We start from the raw sequence: 23294 nt of genomic DNA, 5'->3' as shown, positions 1-23294 counted from the left end.
AGTTGTGTCTAACTCTTTCTGATCCTATGGACTGTAGCCCACCAGGCTCCTCTGTTCCATGGGATTCTCCAGGCAAGAATACTGGAGTGGGTTGCCATGCCCTCCTCCAGGGCCTCTTCCTGACCCAGGGATTGCTAAGGCAGTCACTGGGCTTCTTGGGAAGCTGGAGCAGAAACATTACCTGTCTTGGCCATCCCCATAGATGCAAAGGAGTAAGAGAGGCAAACCAGACCCAAGCGCAAGGGAGACTTTGAATTCAAATTCAAGGTCTCTTTGGGGTTGCCGATAGACCGCATAAAAGTCAGATTCAGTTTTTGGGCCAAGCGGTCTTTTAAAAGGCACTGTGACAGACAGGTGTCAGTGCGTAGTCATAGCATCCACACCTTTATACACACTATCTTCAAGCTGGATACTGCATGCATTTATTGCATCTGTGTCAAGGGATTGAGCTTGCTAACTTGCATTCTCAATATACCATCCTGCTGCATCCTGTCCCAGCAGCTCTGTGGGCAAACCTGCTGGGCACCTCCAGTGTATGTGCTACAACACACAAGCACAAACTGGGATCTAGTGGTCCCAGAGGTATTTATTTTCTGTTTTGGATAACTTAGATCTATTACTCTTGCAAAAGCGTTTCAGCAAGCTTTTTTTTTGGCATGTTTTCCATGATCACACTTATTAGGAAAGTCTGAAAACACACTTGAGATACACACCTTTGATTTCAAAACTCTAGAAAAGACAAAGCAGTCTTTCTCAGCTCTCCTCTGAGTGAAGAAAGCCAGCACAGCTGGTTAGGGGCAATCCACACCTGCAAACCATCAGGGATTAACTTCTCCACCCCAACCACACTCCTTCCCAATCAAAACACAGGGGAGAGGGGGAGAAAGCGGCTGCCAAAGGCCAGCACAGGCTCCCACAGCTTCCACTTTATGACGCAGGCTTTACATTTTGCATAAGTGACATCACTGGGGCAAAATCAGTCAAGAGTCAGCAAGTCTGACTTCTGTCTCGGTGCTTTCAAAGTCTGAAATGATCTACCCACAAAAAACACCTCAGCAGGCATGCAAGGACAAATGCTCAAGGGTGTACACCATCACTGATGTAATGATGAGGGGGAGCTGGAGAAACTTAACTGAAGACTGATCGGAAAACTGTGCAGCTAAGAATTAAGAGTAATGATACGGAAGAAAGTTCATGTTAAGAAAGTGCCATTTTTCTAGTGTGTAGCACATGGAACTCTGCTCAATGCTATGTGGCAGCCTGGATAAGAGGGGGCTTTGGGGAGAATGGACACATGTATATGTATGGCTGAGTCCCTTCGCTGTGTACCTAAGACTACCACAATGCTGTTACTTGGCTGTACCCCAATACAAAATAAAAAGTTTAAAGTGTAAAAAAAGAAAGAAAAAAAGTGCCATTTTTGTTTGCAAATGTAGCTTCCGCTGTGTACATAAACAGAAGAGGGTCTGGAAGGAGGTACCAGAATGGGAGTAAGGCAGCCGATAAGATGAGAACTTGTTCCTGACACCTGCTACAATAAATGTTTTTTACAATAAGCATATATTGCTTTTGAAATCTTAAGTAGCTTAAATGTGAACAACAACAAAAAATCCAGAAAGCTACTGTCCAGGGAGAATTTTACGCTACTGAACCAAGATGCCAGGGAGGGAGCTTTTCCTACAGTGGTGCATTCTCCTCCATTCTTTTCCAAAGATTTCCCAACACCCACTAAGTACTAGGTGCTGCTGAGCGCGGCAGACCCAGAGCACCTACATCAGGACTAGCTGCAAACATTGTACCAACTGCAGACACAAACTTTCTGTCTACCAGCACGGTCCTGTTGGGAATTATCTTGTGAGCAAAGGGAGTGCAATCTCTCTGGCCTCACACGTTCTAAAGCAAAAGAACACACTCCGGAAACAAAAATAACATCCTAACAGAATAAGGCAAGTTAAGAAACTATTATCCAAAATGGGATAGAACACACCAACCAGAGGCCTCTGACACTTTAGGAGCATGGATCATTTGCATCTAATCTGACACAAAAGACACACCAAGAGGAAAAATTTAAGTTTCAAAAGTGGCGAAATACGCATGGTGGAGGCCGGGGGGGGGGGGGGGGGGTCGGGGTCAGGACGGGTCAGAGATTAGATAACAGGTGGCTCTGAGAGTCCCAGGACTACGACCCAGGGATCGAACCCAGGTCTCCCGCATTGCAGACAGACACATTACTGTCTGAGCCAAGTTCAAAGCACCCTACCCACATCCTATGCTTCCCTGGTGGCTCAGATGGTAAAAAATCTGCCTGCAATGTGGGAGACCCGGTTGGGGTGGATCCTGGGTTGGGAAAATCCCCTGGAGAAGGAAATGGCAACCCACTCCAGTATTCTTGCCTGGAGAATACCATGGATGGAGGAGCCTGGTAGGCTATAGTTCATCAGGTCGCAAAGATGTGGACACAACCAAAGAGACTTAGCACGCAGCATACACAAGCGACTCGCTCACACACACACACACACTCACACACACATCCTACAATGCCATCCTTTCCTAGAATACATCAACAAAACTCACAGAGAAAATCTGAAATTTCTGTACAGCACAGGCTGCATAGGCCATTTCTTTAGAAAGGAATTTAAAGGGACCTACAAGTAGAGAGGGTCACACCAGGTACAAAACCTGGACCAAGAAATAAGGGAAGGTCAAGCCCTCAGGAGACAGTGAACTTGAGAGGACTGGAGAAGATAATCTTAGGGTCCCCCAAAAAAGCAGTGTCCAGAGGGGTTTCCTATGACCTCAGAGAGGCAGGTAAGCCCAGTCACCGCATTCAAGCTCTAGAAGAAGCGTTTTCATCCTTTATCCAACCCTTCCCCAAAGTGCTGTCAGGGGAAATCTGAACCGTCCTGCAGCAGAGATCTGAGAAAGGCGGAGGGAACAAGACCGTTCCAAACACGTTCCCAAAGGGAGGGGAGTGCCAAGTAGAGGGGAGGTTTTTGGAAAGAGGCCTCCGCCGAGGGTGGCAGTGGGGTGGGGACGTGGGCGAGCATGGGTACGGCGGGGGGCTACGAGGACGGAGAGGGAGGTGGGGGCAGCAGGAGGAAAGGGCGAGGGCTGCGGGGCAGAAACTGAGCGAGAAGGGAGACCAGAGGACTCTAGGAAGGATGTCGGGGTGGCGGGGGATGGAAGGGAACAGGGCAGAGCAACCGGGCTCCGGGGACCCGGGACAAGCAGGGCAGAAGAGCCAAGGAAGTCAAGCAGGGAGGGGAGGGCAGCGGGGTCGGAGAGAGGCGAGCGCAGAAAGAGAAAGAAAGTTGGCGAAAGGGTGAGGAGCCGGGCACGCAGGACACAAGGGTGGGAAGGCGCTAAGTTAGGAAGGGAGGCTCCGGAGAAGGGCGATTTTTCGAGCCCAGCGCCCGGGAAGCGACGCCCAAGTGAAGGGCGCGCCAAGTTCCCTGCACCGCCGCGGCCGGGGGTTCCGAGAGCGCGGCGGGCGTCGGGCGGGCAGAAGAGTTTCCCCGCGGCCGTGGCGATGATGAGGACGACGGCGATGGCAGCCTCCGAGCAACCCCTGCCCCGGGGGCCGCAGCTCCGCACTTACCGGCTCGGGCTCTGCGGACCAGCGGCGGCGGCTCGGGCGGCTGCGGCGGGGGGCGGTGCAGCCCCGGGCCTCTGGCCGCCGCCCCCGCCCCCGCGCCCGCGGCCGGCGTCGTCCATTGGCTGCCGCTCCCCGGGACCGCGTCCCCCGCGGCCAATCAGCGCCGAGCAGCGCCTTTTGGAAACTTTTTTCCCAGGTCCCGGGCGCGGCGCGGCCACGCGGCGGCCCTAGGCGGGCTGGCGGGAGGGGTTCTGGGAGGCTCCTGCTGCTGCCAGGGTTCTGGCTGGGCTTGGAGGCTGCGGGCTGCTCCCTAGACACCGCGGGGAACGGGCTTGGACTTGCGGGCCACTTCAAGAAAATATGACTCCCTGCCCTTGACCCCGATTGCGTTTTCCTGTTCTTGGATTTCCTCCGAAGCAGATAGAAGAACAAAGATCTACGTCTCCTTAGAGTAAGCAGTGTCCCAGGTCCTTCCCAGAACTTGACAACCAATATAAAAATTTCGACATCATTATCTTCTGCAAAGGCAGCAAAGCTCCTTTATAGAAATTTGTTTTGGGGCCTGGCCTTGAATCCTAGCTCTGCCCCTTAGTAGCTGTATGATCTTGAGCAAGTTCAGTCAGTTCAGTCGCTCAGTCATGATGGATTCTTTGCGATCCCATGGACTGCAGCACGCCAGGCTTCCTGTCCATCACCAACTCGCAGAGTTTACTCAAACTCAAGTCCGTTTAGTCGGTGATGCCATCCAACCATCTCATCCTCTGTCGTCCCCTTCTCCCCCTGCCTTCAGTCTTTTCCAGCATAAGGGTCTTTTCCAATGAGTCAGTTCTTCACATCAGGTGGCCAAAGTATTGAAGCTTCAGCTTCAGCATCAGTCCTTCCAGTGAATATTCAGGACTGATTTCCTTTAGGATTGACTGATTTGGTTAGGGCAAGTTAACTCTCTGTGATTTACTTTCCTCATCTATAAAATGGGATTTGTGATAGGATTTACCTCTAGGATTATGCAGAGATGAAATGAATTGACTTGGCATTTGTAAAAGGTTTAGGACAGTGGCCTCAGCACATAGTTAAGTACAATCTATGCAGGAGTAGAAGGGGGCAACAGAGGATGAGATGGTTGGAGAGCACTATCGACTTAATGGACATGAGGTTGAGCAAACTCTGGGAGATAGTGAAGGACAGGGAAGTCTGGCATTCTGCAGTTCACGGGGTGGCAAAGAGTCGGACACAACTGAGCAACCGAACAACAAAAAATGTAGGTAGTGATCATGATTTTTTTTTTTACTGGTCCCTGGTAGCTCAGTAAAGAATGTGTCTGCAATGCAGGAGACCCAGGTTCGATTCCTGGGTGGGGAAGATCCCTTGGAGAAGGAAATAGCAACCTGTTCCAGTACTCTTGCCTGGGAAACCCAATGGGCAGAGAAGCCTGATGGGCTACAGTCCATGGGTGGCAAGCGACAGACACCACTTTGTGACTAAACCACCACTGTCTGTGTCAGGCATAATACTAATTTCTTGATGTGGCTTTCACAGCAGTCCTACTTGTTCACCAAGTAGGTTTATAAATTTTTACTGAGCACTCACTTATAGCACAATAAATGTCAGACAAGACACCTGTCTTGAAAGGGCTTATAGTATTAAGAAAGACACTAAATCAGCAAACAGAAAATGTGAAATAATTTCAGATGCTAATTAGTGCTATGAATAAAGCAAAGTCATGTAATAGAAAGGGGCTGGGAGAGGTCCCTTCAGATAGAATGTCAGGGAAAGCCACTATACCAGGTTACAATGGAGCTGAGATCCAGATGATGAGAACCACAGGAAAGAACTTTTATTGTCTTCATTTTAAAGATGAGAAAGCAAAAGTGTAGGAAGTTTAAATGCATTGCCCAAGGTCTCACAATTAGTAAACAAATCAGGCTGTAAAGCTGGGTATGTTTGACTCCTAATCAGTGTTCTTTGTCATGATACTGGAGGCAGAGAGATCTTAGCTACTTTGAGGCCTCCAACCAGACATGGAATCCCTCCTGTGTCCCCGCCATGGTTAAGAATGGCCTTGAATTCCTCTTTGTTGTTGTTTAATCACTCAGTCACTTCCACCTCCTTAGCGACCCTATGGGCTGTAGCCCACCAGGCTCCTCTGTCCATGGGATTCTCCAGGCAAGAATACTGGAGTAGGTGGCCTTTTCCGATGGAACCTGTGTCTTAGGGTCTCCTGCATTGCAGGCAGATTCTTTTACCTCTGAGGCACCAGAAAAGCCCTAATTCTTCTTTGACTCCTTGCTAGTTCCTGAAAGGAAGCTCAGAGACACAAAAGGGATCTATCACCTACATCAATAGGGTTAAGGAAGGTATCAGAATGTCTTTTAGGAAATATCCATCCTGGCCGCAGATGCTAATAAATGATTTGCATCCTCTTGTCACTTTTGCCCTGGCCTTGCCAGAACCTCACCATTCTGTGAGGATTCTGGGAGAGAATAATCAGCTGCAACGCTGCCCCACCAGTTTACATAAACTGAAACACACATTGATGAGCTGATCAGTACTGACTAAACGACACTATCATTTAAACTACTGGGTTCTCAATTTTCTTCATTTTTCCATTAAAAATAAAAGGAAGAAGACATTGAAATGATTATCATTAAACTTCTCTCAGGAATATGTTTAGGTAAACGGGTTTGTTATTGGGTAAAACCTTGAAAAAAATGAAAGGGAAATTTTGGTGTACTTAAAAACTTTGTTCTCTTTGTTCAATTTGTTTTCCTTGGAGCGTTCAGATATTAATGAGCAGAAAGCTGGGTTTCTCTTGCTTAAATCCTTCCACCATAATTTATCATTTCAAAACACTAACCATAACACGGAAGTAGCTGGAGAAGAAACGCCTTTTGTGGCAGCTAGATTAATTTAGGAGCTGGATTGAATGTAACAGCCATTTGAATTGCACAAAAACAAATCTTAGTCTTGGTTTCATAAAGATTATAATATGGACAGGGCAGGTAACTGAGAGGTACTCTTAAGAATTTGCCCAGCAAAGAAATAGATTCACAGAGGCTATGCTCTAGAAAACATATCTTAAGAAAAATGTTAAAAAAAAAACACACCCTTTCACAAGCATCAAATTACATGTTGATGCATAATTGTTTTTCTAAGGGCGAGTGTAGTTTAGGCTAATTTTCTATAGGAAATAATAAAGAAGCATATCTTTAAAAACTATTTGTAATTCAACCTTTTCATTAGCCTTCCATTTAGTATGATTGGTTTGTTTTTATTGCCTCACATTACATTTATTTTATTTATTTATTTATTTATTTTATTTACCTGTTACACCAGGCACAGCTCTGGCAATGTCAGACATGTGTCTACTCTTTATTTTACAGCTAAACCTTTTTTTTTTTTTAGCAATTAAAAATTTCACAATTATTTTGCTTCCTTTTATATTTTTAGTTAATATTATCTGTATTCGGAGACACTAGAAAGAATGAAAAGGAGGGAAAAAAATACCTCTTTGAGAAGTGAATTTTTGGTACTCGGAAAAAAACGCTAGAAACAGGGTTGTTTTTCATCTGTCCTAATTCCCACTTGGAGAATGTGCCCCACACACAGACACAATGAAGAATTACTCAGCGGTAATAAATACCTGAGCAGGCAGCTGATGTGTGAACTTGTCATCGGCCTTCTGGAAGATGGACTACCGGTACAAAGGGTTCTTCAGCTACGTGTTTGATCTTGCCCTCCACAATGCCTGTCTACAAAAAAAAGCCTACAAGGATGTATTAGCTTCCCCTGAAATCTCCCCCACTTAATGTGGATTGCCTAATGAGGTTGCCTCACATTACATACTAAAGAGAGAAAAAAGTTCTCTTTTGGCCATTTTTACCTACTGATCCCTTTGCAAGGTTAACCTGTTTCTTAGCAAACTTCAGAAATAAACTTTTACACTGCATTCGACTACTGCATCCTAAACTATGTCTAAATCTAAATATGTGCTTTGTTTTTCTAATTTGCAACAGGAAATAGTGAACAGCTGACAGTTTAAGAAATGTCTGTTTTGCCTACGTAAAAAAATTTATAATTTCAAATAAAAGTGAAGAATGTGCAGCCAAAAAAACCCAAAACACCGCCCCCCCCAAAAAAAAACCCCAAACATGGCAAATCTAGCCACTAAAACATAAGCTGTTCCTGGCTTCACAAGGATTTTGCAATTATAAATCTCCTTTTGCTCGCCCAACCGGTCCCTGGAAAAGTATTCATTTGTAACGAGCTTTGGACCAGGACTTTAAAAAAATCTTTTTTTTTTTTTTTTTTTTTACATAAGTCACGAGGACCTCTTAATTGTTGGTGACACAATCCAGCCTAGTCTTCGAACAGGCTTTATTTTTGCCAGCCGGATCACAATTTCCCGAGGAGCCCTGCCGGCCCGAAGGACCTCGCGGGAAGCCCAGTTGGCAGTTATTTTTATTTTTTTCCGCTCGCCACTAGGTTGCACTAGATGAAGGATGCTATAACAAACAGGCGTCATTTAGTTTAGTTTTTCTTTTTTTTAATAGGACCATCACGTGACAAGAGCGAGTAAGAGAAAAAAATGCCAAACGATCGGGTTTTTCTTCGAAATCCCTCTTAAACCGCCTTCCCTCAAAAGACCTAAAGGGCTGAATGGTATCAAATCCCGGTTGGCAGGTTTTTTCCCGGGGTTCCGCCTCACTAGCACCCTAATTCCCCTCTTTGAGGTTCCGTTCCACGCCACAACCATAAGCCAGGATCAAGGCCTCCATAAACTGGGGGTTTTCGCCAAAAAAGCCGAGGTAGCCCCCCGGGAAGGTCCCTATTTAGAGGTTTATCGGGAGGGGACTGAGCCTGACGAGGCTGCAGGGCCGCGAGGCCCCGCCCCCCCCGGGGTTCCCAGCACGCCCCGCGCGGGGAGGACGCGGCGGCGGGGGAGGGGCGGAGGAAGGGGCGGAGCCATGAGGAGAGAAGGGCGTCGGTTTTGCGACAGGGGAGGCGCGGTGCGGAAGCGGAAGTGGAGGGTGCGCTTGGCGGCGGCGGCGGGAGCTGCGGAGTCGGGAATCAAAACAAAGGGCCTGGGGGGGCGGGGGGAAGGCGGCGGGGCCGGAATGTGAGCGGAGGTGGGGCCGGCGGCAGAGGTGAGTTTGCTGGCAAGGCTGGGAACTTGTTCCCGACGCGCTTCATTTTCTGGGCACCAGGCTGGAACGCGGGAGTGTGTCCCTTCCTTCTGCCTATTGCCAGCGGGGGTGGGGGAGGTTGGCTAGACTGTTGAGAAGCCATGGGACCCACCCGTCAGGCCCCCAACAGAGGCTCGAGTTGCCTCCCTTTCTGCTCAGTTCACGACTGTCATTGCAGCGTTGCTGCTGCCCTTTGGGGGTGTTTGGCTCCCTGACTACAGTTTGTCTCATTTCTCCCTTGAGGGCCCTTCCAGGTGTGGAGAGGAGCCTTTCTAGAGGAGTGTGTACTGTTGGAAATTTAAGACAGGAAGAGAAGGGCTAGTGTTTTTGCAACCACCTCTAACGTTTTGCACCCTCCTCGGTCTATCAACACTCCCTAGAGTGCAGCCTTTGGCTTGACCTAGAGCACTGAGTTGTCTTAGGGTTGAGTCACTGCACAAATTGTGGCACTGTGACACACTTTTTAATTTCCGTGGCACCTTTCTGATACTACCTAGAGCTTTCCAGTTACATCGTTTGCACTTTCCAACATCTCTGAGTATAAATATTCTGTTTTTCATACAGAGAAGTTGAAGCCTAAATTGTCGTCCTAGACGCTTATTAAACTCTTCATTCAAGAATTACTGATGTGTGTCAGACCATGACCTAGGTGCAGGAGATACAATAATGAATAAAAAAAAAACCCACCCATGATCCATAAGTAAATACTACCCTGGAGTTTATATTTAAGTGAGGGAGACATAATAAAAGCAAGCAAATAAGATAATTTTAGAAAGAAGAGCTGTGAAAAGCAACAGAAAAACTCAGGGATGGGATGGGTAATACCGGGTGTTGAGGACTAGACTAGGTGTGGAGAGAAGGCCATTGCTAAGTTTTCTACTTCGTTGGTGTGGTTTAATCCTATGAAGGTGCTGCTGTTATCAGGCCTATTTTACACCTGGGAGCTGAGGTTCAGAGAACTTGTTGTACGTTGTCCAGATCTGCACAGATGGGAAGCAACAGAATTGGGGAGTAATATGAGGACAGCCTGATGTCACAGTCTGCTCTTAAGCACTATCTGAATTCCTTGAAGACTGAGAGATAATGGCAGGAGTGAGACGCTCACTCAAATGACGAAACAGAAGTTGCTCTGACCACCAAGTTGCTATGACCACCAAGTTGCTATGACCAAATTACTTATCATTCCCAGGAGCATTTAGGAAAATTTCTGGGTGCACATTTGTACTAATATATTTTACTTTCTTTTGCTTGCATTGGATGATACCAAAGGTACCTTGGTTGTGTGGGAAGAAGTGGATAAGCCTGGTTCTGTCCGTTTTCTATTAATAATTGTGTGATTTTGGGCAAATTCCAAAACTTCATTAAGCTTCTGTTTGTTGTTCAGACAGTAAGTTGTGTCTGACTCTTTTGTGACCCCATGGACTACAGCCAGGCTTCTCTCTCCATGGTATTTCCCAGGCAAGAACACAGCAGTGGGTTGCCGTTTGCTTCTTCAGGGCATCTTCTGACCCAGGTATCAAACCAGTGTCTCCTACGTTGGCATGCAGATTCTTTACTGCTGAGCCACCAGGAAAGCAAGCCTCTTTTTCCTCCTCATTAAAAACGTGGCCGATTTCTCCCTTGGCTTTCACACACATTTACTGTGGGAAAAAAGATGACATAAATGGATTGCATTTTCTGGTGTTTCCATCATTGTATCCCTTGTGCCAAGCACAAGCCTACTACATAGCAGCTACTAAGTAAATGTTTGGTGAATGAGGAAATAAATGATCTTAAAGAAAAATGCATTAGTTAGCTTCGCGTTAGTTAGAATTCGCCTTGAATAAACTTGAGAGAGCATGTCGAAGTTGTGTGTATCATGAATATCCCAAATTCTTAGGCTCTAGAGAGGAGATTGTTAGGGGGTGTGAGGTGTCTGTATTTGATAGAAAGGACAAGTACCTTAGTTTATTACCATTGCTGCAGTAACTTCATCTCTGTCTCCAGATTAGCTCTGGGTTTTGTAGATGAATATCTGCTTTATTCATTCCCTCATTCAATAAATATTTACTTAGTATATACTATGTAGAAGCCTGTGCTTGGCACAGGCCATATGGTAATGAAGACAAATAGATGGTGGGTCCTTTATCTGGTTTTCTTTTTTCCACAGTAATACTGTGAGGTGGACAGGGAGAAATTATGGCAGATTTGACAGAGGAAGAAAATAAAACTGAAGAAGTTCTGTAGTTTCTACATAAGGGCCAAATTGTAAATATTTTTGGCTCTGTGGGCTGTGTAGTCTCTATAGCAGAGAATCAACTCCACAGTTGTAGTGCAAACACAGCCATAGAACTTAAATAAACATGGCTGTGTCTCAAAACTATTCATAGACGCTGAAATCTGAATTTCATATAACTTTGTCACAAAATATAATTATTCTCTTGATTTTTCCCCAAGGATTAAAAAAATGTGAACTATATTCTTAGTTCGCATTCCATTTAAATACAAGCAGTGGGCTGGTTTGGGCTATAATTTTAGGCCATAGTTTGCCTCCCCCCGTTTTATGTGATTGGTTTTCCTATAGCTTAGACATAGCACTTATATGGACATAGTGCTTACAGTGACTATAGAAGTGACTTCTCTCCCCTCACCCTACTATGTGGATGTTTAAATCTCTTTATAAGAAAATCTTACCAGAGAAAGAGCTAAAGGAAATTCTTTTCTATATGCCCAGGAATTTCTGAAAGATAAATTAATGACCTCAAAATGGCCATTGTCAGTAAGAGGAGGTGGTGGTTGGGGTTTGGTGACGAGGGCTTAGAAATGAGGTTCAGTCGTCCTTATCACTGGCAGGCTGCCTCCACGCCCAATGGCTGCTATTGATTGCATCTGCTTTTATTGTACTGTTTCAAGACTTGTAGAGTGTTGCTCTGGAGTAGATACAGCACATCTGGGACTTGAGATGTGTCTGTTAGATTTTTGGTGGCATAGCAGATTCTACTTTCATAATAAGCAAACTGAGAGGTTGGTTCGATTTGTTCTGTAGCCGAATCAAATTCAGAGTCCACAGAGGTCAGTTAATTTGGACCTTCCATACTCAGTATCAAAGACACAGTGAGATAAGTTGCTCTGAAATCAGTTTCACAATCTTACATAATTGAGAATGAGGACATGTAGTGGTTCTTTTACTCAAATTACATGTTCTCTCCTGTTAACTTTTTTACTGTCCCAAGTAGTGTCCTTAGGGAGGGATAGTCAAGAAGAATTAAGAAATACTATATAGAAAAAGTCTACTCAGTGCTGGAGGACCTTGGCTCCAGCTCAGTGAAGAGGAGGGAGTATGCAGGTGTCCAAGATGCGGTGACCTCTCTCAAGCATGGCCGGAAAGAGGGCTCATCCAGAGTTCACTTTTGTTTGAAGAGTTATGAGACATAAGGAATGGAAGATGATAAATTTTTTTTAAGTCAAATTGATATAGTTAGAATTCAAGTATAAATAGTCAACCAAGTTTACCAGTTTTAGTAAGCTTAATATGCTTTGATGCCAGGTTTCCTGGTGGCTCAGACGGTAAAGCATCTGCCTGCCAATGTAGGAGACCCGGATTTGATCCCTGTGTCGGGATGATCCCCTAGAGGATATGGCAACCCACTCTGGTATTCTTGCCTGGAAAAATGGACTGAGGAGTCTGGCAGGTTACAGTTCATGGGGTTGCAAAGAGCCAGCTGGACTGAGGGACTGACACTTTTCACTTTTACAGTATCCTTTGATAGCCGTTCTACTTTTGTTCCTTAAGATCTGACTGGGAGCCATTGCACCATAATTTTTTTTTAAACTTGGAAGACAATTATGCTAATTTTTACTTTCCCACCTCGCTAATCATGGATATGAGTGGCTAAATCTTGTATCTCCATCAGGAGAGTGCAGCACTGCTGAGTGACTGGTACACCTTTGGAAGACTCGGTCTTTGGTCCGTGTTAAAGCACCCAGATTTGGTTGCATCAGCCCTGTTTGAAATGACCTGTGCACCATAAATGTGCTTCCCTTGTGGCTCAGAAGTAAAGAATCCACCTGCAATGCAGGAGACACAGGTTCAACTCCTGGGTCAGAAGGATCCCCTGGAGAAGGAAAAGGCAACCCACTCCAGTATTCGTACCTAGGAAATCCCAGGAACAGAGAAGCCCAGTAGGCTACAGTCTGTGGGTTCGCGAAAGTTGGACACAGCTTAGTGACTAAACAAAAACAGTGCACTGTAAATATAGTTGTAGTCGTATATTTCAGTAATAAAATCTGTACTTACACAAGTGAATAACGTTGAAACCTCATTCTTAACAGGGTGGAAGAATGAAAGAAAAGAAAGATGAAAGAATGTTGAACCGCTCCGCATGGCTGTATGATGGAAGGAAGCGGAACTGAGAACCCCTGCAGTAGAAGAGTTGGATGGCTTCAACAAGATAACGATGCTAAGCCATGGCTTTGGAGATTCTCTAACTGCTTTTCTCGTCCTCAGCAAACGTTGCCACTTAGTCCCCAAACGGTAACTATGTGCAGACTAAGGACATAGCAAATTCCTTGTGCAAATAGATGAGCGATCCGTTTGGTCTGGGGCAGTCTCTCGCCCTGGAGTCTGTGCTGAGTTTTCCCTTGTGTCCTGCTTGTATTACTTCATGTAGCACATTATTATAATTCCTGACTCAATGAGGGTAAAGTTTTTTAAATCCTGTAGTAATGAGTAACATTAGATGCTTTAAAGGTGTGATGTTGAAATTTGGGAGAGATTTGTTTCTCATTAAAGTCACATTCCAAAGACAAAAATCCACATTTTAGGATAAAATGGGAGGAAAGTATGAAATCGATTTTATTTTACTGTAGCCTTCTGAATTTTGTGTCTTAAAATCACAGCAAGATTGTATGACCTCATTGATGATCTTCTTCTGTTCAGGATTTCTCTTGAATGTTTAAATATATCTGGGACTTCCTTTTTTGCCTTTTCATAATGATGTTGACTTTATCTGACTTCATTTGCTATATCATGTTATCATCTGTTTTTTTTCTCTTGTACTTGGGAATTAAGTGAGACTTTACTATGATTTTATATGAGTATTGATAACAGACTTTAAAAAAAAATCAATTCCCTGTCATCTCCACATTTTCATTACATAGCTGCCTTTGTTGCATGGCATCAGTAACTGAAGTTATTTCAGAAGTATTTTAGTTCAGGGACAGTCTGCACTGAGAGCTGGCAGCTTCAGGCAGGGGTCCAGGGTGGCAGATCTGGGGCCTAAAGGAGTCACTCGACACAGAAGTGCACTGTCACCTTTCCAGATGCAGAGTCTCGATTTTGTCAGTGGCACCCCGAATTGAATACATTCAGGAAGACCGACTCACAGTAACCCTGCCCACGAGAGCCAGCTCTAAAGCCATCAGAATGCCAATGAGTTCATTTCCAGCCTGAATTGTAATTACCACAAGGGTAGAACACACTACTTTCTGACTGGTCAGACCATCGCTATTACCTCCCTTTTAGGAAAAATCTTAACTGAAAGTCCAAATTTCTCTCATATGAATATACCCTCCCAGGTGAGTGTAAAATCAGCAGAAGGAGTGAAATCTTAGCAGCCAGATGGACCCTTCTATGCTCTAAGGGATGAGTGTGTCTCAGTCACTGTATCAGGGCGTCCTGTTCATCTTAATTGTGTCTGCACTCAGCCAATAAAAGCTGTTGATTGGTTGGACACTCCCCTACCCCACCCCGCTGCACCACCTTTCAGTGGCCAGGTACTCTGCTGAGCGCTTGAGGTGCACTGTTTCATTTTATCCTTCTCACAAATGTAGTAGGTACATTCTCTTCGCAGTTGAAGGATGACAGGATTGAAGCATGGAGAGATTAGGTTAAGTCACTTACCCGAGGTCATAAAACTATTTAGTATCACATTCAAATCCAGGTCTCTGACACCAGGGCTATGCTATGATCTTAATAAATGGACCAGCCTCAAGTGTCTATGTTGGAGACATATGATAAACTATTTCTCATGTCTGTTTCCCAGGCGGTTTCCTTATTACTTGAATTCTTTCTACTGGCTACAAAATAGTTGTTGGTGTTATGGCTTTAGGTCATGATGTCCCATGGTTTGCTAAATGTCATTAGTAACATGTTAAAGATCTGTTCATGGATGGGCCACTTGGGCAGATGGCCGATCTCATCCATAGTGTTTGATATCTTCTCTCCTGGAGGGCTTTAATAAAACCACCTATGATCTGACTGCAAGAACTATTTAGTATTTTCCTTAAAGCGCTTTGCTCATAAGCTGTCTTTAGTGAATACTGTTGTGACTGTTGTTTTTCATACCACCTGTTTTGTCTGCAGAAGACACTGAGAGGCAAGGGGAAGTTATCAAAGGGAAGCCAGTGAGACATGGATGGTTAACCAGGCTTGTTAAATATGTGAACAGACCTCCTCCCCCAGTCTCTTAAAAGTCAGGAAGGACACAGTCTTAATTTTAGTTGTCTGTTTCAGTGTTCACCTCCCACTGAAGAACGCTCCTGGTTTTAGCTGCCATTCCATTTGTGTGGTTATGATCGAGTGATGTAAATTAAATAAGGTTTGAACAGTGTTTGTTTTTAATGCAGTCAGTTGTGAGTAACCCCAAGTCACCGGCCTCAAAAAATTAACTTGTGTTCTGGTTTTCTTTCCTCAGAAAGATTACATGGAGAACAAGAAAGTTGCTGTGGAACTAAAGGATGTACCATCTCCCCTTCATGCTGGCTCTAAACTTTTCCCAGCAGTCCCACTTCCAGATATCCACTCTCTTCAGCAACCTAAAGTACAGCTTTCAACTGTCCCCAAAGTAAGCTGCTGTGCCCATTGCACTAATGACCCTTCCACTTCGCCAGTGCGTTTTGGTGGTGGCAGTGGCGGAGGGGCTGGTAGCTTGGTTCCCCCGGGCGCCCTGTTAGACTCGCAGAGCACCAGGACAATCACGTGTCAGGTAGGGTCAGGGCTTGCTTTCCAGTCTGCACCTCCACTCCAGAATGCGTCAGCTAGGAACACCTTGGCCGGCGTTGCAAGCGACTTTCCCAGCATGTGTCTAGAAAGTAACCTCTCTTCCTGCAAGCACCTGCCCTGTTGTGGGAAGCTGCACTTCCAGTCGTGCCGTGGGAACGTGCACAAGCTGCATCAGTTTCCGGCTCTCCAGGGCTGTCCTTCCTCTGCGGGCTATTTCCCCTGTTCTGATTTCACAAGCGGGGCTCCCGGGCACGTGGAAGAACACGTTTCACAGTCGGAGCTCACGCCTCACTTATGCACCAACTCTTTGCACCTAAATGTGGTACCTCCAGTTTGTTTAAAGGGCTCACTTTACTGCGAAGACTGTCTCAGCAAGGTGTGTATCTTTTTATTTGTTATGTTGGGTGCAGCTAAGGTTTGAGGAATGACTTTTTAAAAATAAAATGACTTTTATCTTTAAAAGAAAAACAATCTTGGTTTTGTGTGTGGGATTTTTCACCCCATCAGCATAACTTCTTTTCAGAAAAAGTTCAGAAAGAAAGCAAAGGGTACAACGGGAGGGACTGTTGAGAAAAGTGTAGTGTGATTATTCGGTTCATGCTTTTAGAGTCTCCTGTAATAAATCTGTTTCCTACATGGAAGCCTAGCTTGGCAAAGACTTGTGCTCTCTTGTTTTTAAAGGCTGGAGCACAACTGGAATTTCTTAAAGCTAATGCTCACCTGATACATGGACCCATTCATGTAATACAGATGGCTGCATGTTGTCCTTTTGTAGTAATTGGGGGAACTTGAAATTTGGCCTCCATCACACCTGGGCTCAAGTAAAGACTTTTAACTTCCTTTTTTTGTGAAGTGTGTCTGCGGGTTTCTACTGTAACAGACACATGCCCCAGAATATAAAGGTCTAATTATGTGAATATCTTCCCTGATCATTTCAGGGCACTTTGAAATGAGTTTATGCTTTAGTAGTTCTGGGAAAGGTGATTTGAAAATACATTTTATCAGGTTAGCAGGTGGAAAGGAGAAACATTTAGAATGTATTTTCAGTTGTTATGTGTAATTCTTTACATTCTGAAATAATATATCTGAAACTTCCTCCTCTTTTTAAAAAATTTTAAAACAGCCAGCAAGAAATAGTATAATTGATGCTGCTAAAGTCTGGCCAAATATACCACCTCCAAACACTCAGACTGCACCTGTTACTGTTCCTCTGTGTAATGGCTGTGGAACCAAAGGAATGGGAAAGGAGACCACGTTGTTATTGGCAACCAGTCTAGGCAAAGCTGCTTCGAAATTTGGTAAATGACAGTATTGTATAAAATGCATATTTAAAGTTTTCGATAATCTGATACTAACACTGCATTTGAAGTGAAGTGAAGTTGCTCAGTCGTGTCCGACTCTTTGCGACCCTACCAGGCTTCTCAGTCCATGGGATTCTCCAGGCAAGAGTACTGGAATGGGTTGCCATTTCCTTCTCCAGGGGATCTTCCTGACCCAGGGATCGAACTCAGGTCTCCAGCATTGTAGGCAGACGCTTTACCCTCTGAGCCACCAGGGAAACCCACACTGCATATAACTGCCTTTAAAAGATTCCTTGTGGTTCTAAAACTCACGTGTGTGTGTCTCCATTTCCATCTGTTGGTAAAAATCTTCTTACCCTTATAGACCAGTAGGTCAGTTGCCATTTATGTTGAGCTGGGGCTATTTGAGATCAGAAGCTGTGTATAGAAAAACGGGAAGTGTATGAGGAGAAATGAGTGCTGGAAGGGACTTGGTGTCAACTTAATGTTCTATGTTGCCCAGACATAACTAGTATTTAGAAATGGCTGACAAAAAAACAGTATTTGAAAACCTAAGATCATTTCCCCCAAAAGTAGCTGTTATGATACTTTATCTTTTAAAAACATTTTTTCAAAAGTTGGATCAGATGTTACTGCAGTGTTAAAAGTCATTAAAATCAAGGGCTATAACACCTTCACCATTCGTTCTCGTTGTTCTCCCACACTGAGTGAGGTGTGGGCCCAGCATGACACTGGGCCCCAGAGGGCAGTGTCCTGTCACCTGTGTATTAGTGTTGAGCATACCCGGTCAGCGTGAGGATGGCTCATGCTTTATGATGGATTGATTGTGGGCCTGAAGTACACTGACCTTTGGATTTGTTCTCTCCTGAAAGAGGAATTAACGCTTAGAGATACTTTGGCAACTTGGGGTTGTCTACTGGGCCAGCCAGTGAGGTTGGCATCCTTAAATTTAACATCAATCTATAATTTCATTCTCATGCCCCTGGGAAGGACAGGTAGCTACCTGTTATCGTTAATATCTTAACCTGTTTTTTGCTGTGTGTAATCAAACGTGTTCACATTTCTCAAGGGTCACCAGAAGTTGCACTGGCAGGACAGATGCTAGAGAACTTACCCCCCATTGGGGTTTTTTGGGATATTGAAAACTGCTCAGTCCCTTCTGGCCGCTCAGCTACTGCAGTTGTACAGAGAATCCGGGAGAAGTTTTTTAAAGGCCACAGAGAAGCAGAATTCATTTGTGTATGTGACATCAGTAAAGAAAATAAAGAAGTTATTCAAGAGCTGAATAATTGCCAGGTAGATGAAAATTCTTTTTTCTTTTTTATCTTAGTAGAAGAATAAGCACATGATTTTTTTTTAAGAACTCCAGTTGAAAATTTGTTATTAATAATGTGTTTGTGCTAAGTTTGTAAATAAATTAGGAAAAGATGATTTATTTAAGTAACTGAAATCATTTAATCATGTCTGATTTTTTAGCAAGTCTGCTTACATGTGACTAGTGCTTTCCTAGTATAGTGATTTCATATGTATCATTTCCTTTGATTTTTATAACTGCTCTGTGAATGCTCGTAGGATTTATTATTTGGAATTTACAAATGAAAGGACCCAAGTGGTTAAGCAACTTTTTTAAGATCACATGGCCAGTAAGTGGATGAACTTGGATTTAAATCCAGATTGACCCCAAAGTCTGTTCTCTTAAGCTGGAAGCTAATAACATCAAACACAGCCCCGAGTCTTACCTTAATCATATATCAAATCTTTGCCACCCACACATTGTTGGCAAAAGATGCTAGAGAGAGCTAATTTAACTGCTTAAAATTTCACTTTCTATTCTGAAAGGGGAATGGATGAAGTGCAAAAGCAGGAGATTAGAGATGAAAGTAGGGGTAATAATGAATACAGTTAATTTGTCTGGAGAACTGAATGTGAAATTATTGAGATTTGATTGTAATTTTTTTTTTTCCGTCCCTGAGTGGCAATAGAAATCAAAGGTTCCTCAAGAACTGTCTATTGGATGTGGGCAGAATGTGTAGTGGCTTTCTAAGCTCAGCTTTTTCTCATCTCTCCTTATTATAAATTCATGCAGGTAACTGTCGCCCACATCAATGCTACTGCAAAGAACGCTGCTGACGACAAGCTCCGCCAGAGCCTCCGAAGGTTTGCAAATACTCACACTGCTCCCGCCACTGTGGTTCTTGTGTCAAGTAAGTGTAGAAACATCTACTAATTTCAGCTAAACTCTCTATGTGTGAATTATCATAGAAGCCAGAATATGTTAAAATGTGCCCCCAAAGATGCTGAAATACATGGGACATGCTTATGCTTACTTTTGAAAACTGTTAAAAAAAGAAAAGGAACTACATGGATTTCTGTATTTTTCTCTGGGGAATCTGAGTAAGGATTCTTGCAGGGCCAAGTTTATTAAAGAAAATGTAATTTTTTTGTTTGTTTTAGTCCTGGGCTCCATTTTGCTTATTTAAAAGAAAAATCCAAGATGAAGTTGGTGCTCCCCAGAACATTAATATTTGTTCCTTTTTACTACTAAAAATAATGTGTCTTGCGAATTCAGCATGAGTCTATGGTAAAATTGTCTTGCCATGTTAATTCTTCTGATGTGAAATGTGTCCCTATTCTAAAAAGGGGTCGGGGGGCCGCTTGGAACACAGTCCTGCTGTTCCTTTCTTCTCAGTGGGTGTTATAAGAGGTGCCTGTCTGTCAAGTGTTTCTAATCTGTGGAGATGGGGGTGGGCTGTATTCTGTCTTTCAGCTGATGTCAATTTCGCATTGGAACTTAGTGACCTGAGACACAGACATGGCTTCCATATAATTTTGGTCCATAAAAACCAGGCCTCAGAAGCACTGCTGCATCACGCCAACGAGCTGATCAGATTTGAAGAATTCATTTCTGACCTGCCCCCCAGGTTACCACTAAAAATGCCAGTAAGTGGGTTTGTGTTCTTTCTGCTGTAGTCTAGTTAAGATTGTGGAGATTCAAGACAGTCCTCCATTATGGATGTCTAAGCCCAGGTGAGGGTGTTCTTTGTAGTAGGCCGGCTAGATTTTGAAATAGGCCTAGAAACTTTCCATTCTCTTACAAATATATAGAGAACTGATATGTGTGAATTTTTTGTTTTAATTTTTGTGTGTGTGCTGAGTCTTTGTTGCCGCTCGTGGGCTTTTTCTAGTTGCAGTGAGCGGGGGCCGCTCTTCATTACGGTGCATGGGCTTCTCATTGCGGTGGCTTCTCTTGCGGAGCACAGGCTCCAGGCGCTCAGCTTTCAGTAGCTGCAGCACTCGGGCTCAGTGGTTGCAGCGCACAGGCTTAGTTGCTTCATGGAATGTGAAGTCTTCCTGGACCGGGCATTAAACTCACATCCCCTGCACTGGCAGGCAGATACCTATCCACTGTACCACTAGGGAAACCCAGTGTGTGAATTTTGCTTTTACATTTTTCAAAATACAGGAAACTGACTTTTAGATTCACCTTACTGACAACCACTTGCCAGTTAGCAGTGTTTTGTGTGAGGTGTATGGCAGTAACGGAATGAGAGTTATTACTATTTTTGCCCAAGTTTTAAGGGTAAAGAATATGGTTTGCATATCTTGGTGTGGTTGGAGTCAAATAAGCAGAATGATTGTACAGTTGCGGCACTTAATCCTGAAGCCCCAGCTGGTCTCTGAGCCTGTCTTCTCTGGTTGCAGACCCTGCCATGCACGAGCACAATCGGGAGTAGTGGGCACTACACCTGTCACCCTGATAAGCCACTTAATAGGAGAATGTGCACGTGTTTCCAGCAGGACGAGCATTTCTCACAGTCTTGATTTAGGATAAGATGTTTACTGGGACACTGAACTTGTGTTTAAGCTGTTTGGAGAATATATATGGATTCCCTGGTGGATCAAATGGTAAAGAATCCGCCTGCATTGCAGGAGACTCGAGTTCCATCCCCAGGTCAGGAAGATCCCCTGGAGAAGGGAATGGCAGCCCACTCCAGTATTGTTGCCTGGAGAATCCCATGGACAGAGGAGCCTGGTGGGCTGCAGTCCTTGGGGTCACAGTTGCTCACGACTGAGCGACTGACACACGTTAATGATAATAGAAAGGAGCTGTAGCGTGGATGGTCCAGAAGGGTAGGCAGTCCCATTCGTGAAATGCAGTTTTAACATACTTTAATAACTTGAGAGTTATGGAAGCACTTTAGGAATGATCTCACCCAGCCTCTTCATTTTAGTGAGGAGGAAGTCAGCACCTCGGGAAAAAATTCAAGCCGCTGGAGGTCCTTCCGTGATTGCCTCCAGATTGAGGTGCTTGCAGTGCTGGCCCCTGCAGCCCCTGGTACCCAGTGAGGTCAGGGCCCGGCCCAAGATAAACACACGCTTAGGATGGTCTGCGGCTGGCAGTACCTGTTTCAGGCTTTGGAGCCGCACCTCTAATTGACTTTTGTTGTTATTCCTTATGTCTTCTGGCTGTAGGTACATTTCCTCCCTCTGTTTCTGTTTGGCACTCCCTGTTTTAATCTGAAAGGCCTTTAAGTCAAATGTAGTATCTTAGGTGAGAGGTTACCCATTCATTGTAGAGATCCTTATTATGATTAAAAAAAAAACCTGATTATTCAAAACATTAAATCTTGCCACATATTTTTTCTAATTCACCAGAGTGAGAATTTTAGATACATTTCTTCTTTTTTTTTTTTTCCCTCTGTGTTTTTCAGTCTAAGTACGTGTATCCTTTCCCATGCAAGTCTCTGTTCTCCCTCCCCCGAGGTCACTGTAGTTTGGAGATCATTGTTCTTTGTAATTGAGCGTGGGCCCCTGAGTCCACCTGTTTTAACACTTTTTCTGTGTCCACAGTGCCACACTCTGCTCTACGTTTATAACCTACCGGCCAACAAAGACGGCAAGAGCATCAGCAACAGGCTCAGACGCCTGTCCGATAACTGTGGCGGGAAAGTGCTGAACATCACAGGCTGCAGCGCCATCCTCCGCTTCATAAACCGAGACAGCGCAGAGCGGGCTCTGAAGCGGATGGAAAATGAAGACGTCTTTGGTAACAGGATCGTCGTGTCATTTACTCCAAAAAGCAGCGAACTCTGTGAAACCAAGAGTTCAAACGCAACTGCTGATAAAGTGAAGTCTCCCAAGAAACTTAAGAATCCAAAACTGTGCCTCATCAAAGACATAAGTGAGTCACCTTCCAGTGCCAAAGCCGCACCTGGAAAAGGGTCGCAGGCAAATTCTGGATCTGCTACCAGAAACGCCAACGTGAAAAGTTTACAGGTAATTGTGACCCCGCTTGCTTTCTGAAGTTTATGCTAGGTTTGCTTTCGTGGGCTCTCCGTTCTACATGCTCACCTGCTTTTGATGTGTCTGTACTGTTTTTGTTATCCTATATTTTCGAGGCTGTTTGAAGTCAGGTGTTTCCTGTACAAGGTCTGACACGTCTTGGAGACTTTAACTATTAAACTCCCTTGCTCTTGTCTCTTTTAAGGAGCTGTGCCGCCTGGAGTCGAAGACTGGCACTCGAAGCAGTGAGCCCCAGCAAGGCCACCTGCGGCTGGGGGCGCCTCCTCACAGAAGCTCAAGTGCCGCAGCGCCCGCACCTAAAGCCCCAGGGTTGGCAGAATCTGTTTACAAAACCAATCCCAAGTAGGTCCCGCTACTCTCCCTCGCGGCTGCGTGTTTTGCTGTGAAGGGAAGCGCGTGACCTCCTGCCTGCACTGTTTCCCTCCACCAGGAAAGAGAGCCTCGGCGCCCGCAGTGTCACCAGTTCTCCTGTGGAGAAGAAAGAGAAAGAGGAGACTCTGTTCCAAGTGAGTTACCCGTCTGCTTTTAGCAAGTTGATCGCATCCAGGCAAGTGAGTCCCCTGCTCACGGCTCAGCCTTGGTCTTCTCGGTGAGTGGGTCTTGATCCGTGGAGTGGTTGTATGCAGTAGAAGGGCTTATGAAGTAATCTGTGTATTCAGCAGAATTCAAGCAGTACAGAAGTGCATAATTACAAGAGAAACCTTAGTACTACGTATAAAATAGGTAACTAATGAGAACCTGCTCTACAGCACAAGGAACTCTACTTGATGCTCTTGGTGACCCAAACGGGAAGGAATCCAAAATAAGAAGGGACAGCTGACCTTGCTGCACAGTAGAAACTTAACACAACATTGTAACGCAACCTTACTTCTCCAGTAAAAATTTAGAGTAAAAATTTTACAAATTGAAAATGTTTGAGCCATAAATAG

At 44.6% G+C, this 23294-nt stretch overlaps 2 protein-coding genes and 1 non-coding gene across 10 annotated transcripts in view; 1 reads left to right on the top strand and 2 right to left on the bottom strand.

Moving 5' to 3' along the window:
• Positions 1 to 7707, bottom strand: part of NDE1 (nudE neurodevelopment protein 1) — a 59674-nt gene extending 51967 nt beyond the window's left edge. For 4 of the 5 annotated variants that reach the window (XM_005224718.5, XM_005224720.5, XM_005224722.5 and 1 more), the window contains exon 1: positions 3599 to 3645. The gene's annotated coding sequence lies outside the window, so the exon portion shown is untranslated. Of the gene's footprint in view, positions 1 to 3598; positions 3646 to 7235 lie in introns of those variants that run through there. The other variant, XM_005224719.5, reaches the window with a different exon arrangement.
• A 687-nt stretch (positions 7708 to 8394) lies between these two features.
• On the bottom strand, positions 8395 to 8457 carry MIR484 (microRNA mir-484). The gene has a single exon (NR_030925.1). It is a non-coding gene; the product is annotated as a microRNA mir-484 (primary transcript).
• A 154-nt stretch (positions 8458 to 8611) lies between these two features.
• The window catches only part of MARF1 (meiosis regulator and mRNA stability factor 1), a 39493-nt gene continuing 24810 nt past the window's right edge, over positions 8612 to 23294 (top strand). For 2 of the 4 annotated variants that reach the window (XM_024984720.2, XM_010819289.4), the window contains exons 1-10: positions 8612 to 8739; positions 13090 to 13291; positions 15453 to 15602; positions 16884 to 17058; positions 18131 to 18357; positions 19148 to 19265; positions 19829 to 20001; positions 21913 to 22338; positions 22550 to 22707; positions 22796 to 22954. In XM_024984720.2, the coding sequence (XP_024840488.1) occupies positions 13148 to 13291; positions 15453 to 15602; positions 16884 to 17058; positions 18131 to 18357; positions 19148 to 19265; positions 19829 to 20001; positions 21913 to 22338; positions 22550 to 22707; positions 22796 to 22954 (1730 nt within the window). In that variant the 5' untranslated portion in view covers positions 8612 to 8739; positions 13090 to 13147. 4 annotated transcript variants of the gene reach the window in all.

This window comes from Bos taurus, chromosome 25 (genome assembly GCF_002263795.3).
Source record: "Bos taurus isolate L1 Dominette 01449 registration number 42190680 breed Hereford chromosome 25, ARS-UCD2.0, whole genome shotgun sequence".
NCBI lineage: Eukaryota > Metazoa > Chordata > Mammalia > Artiodactyla > Bovidae > Bos > Bos taurus.
Note: the sequence above shows the minus strand (reverse complement) of the source record. Positions and strands in the feature narration are given on the sequence as shown.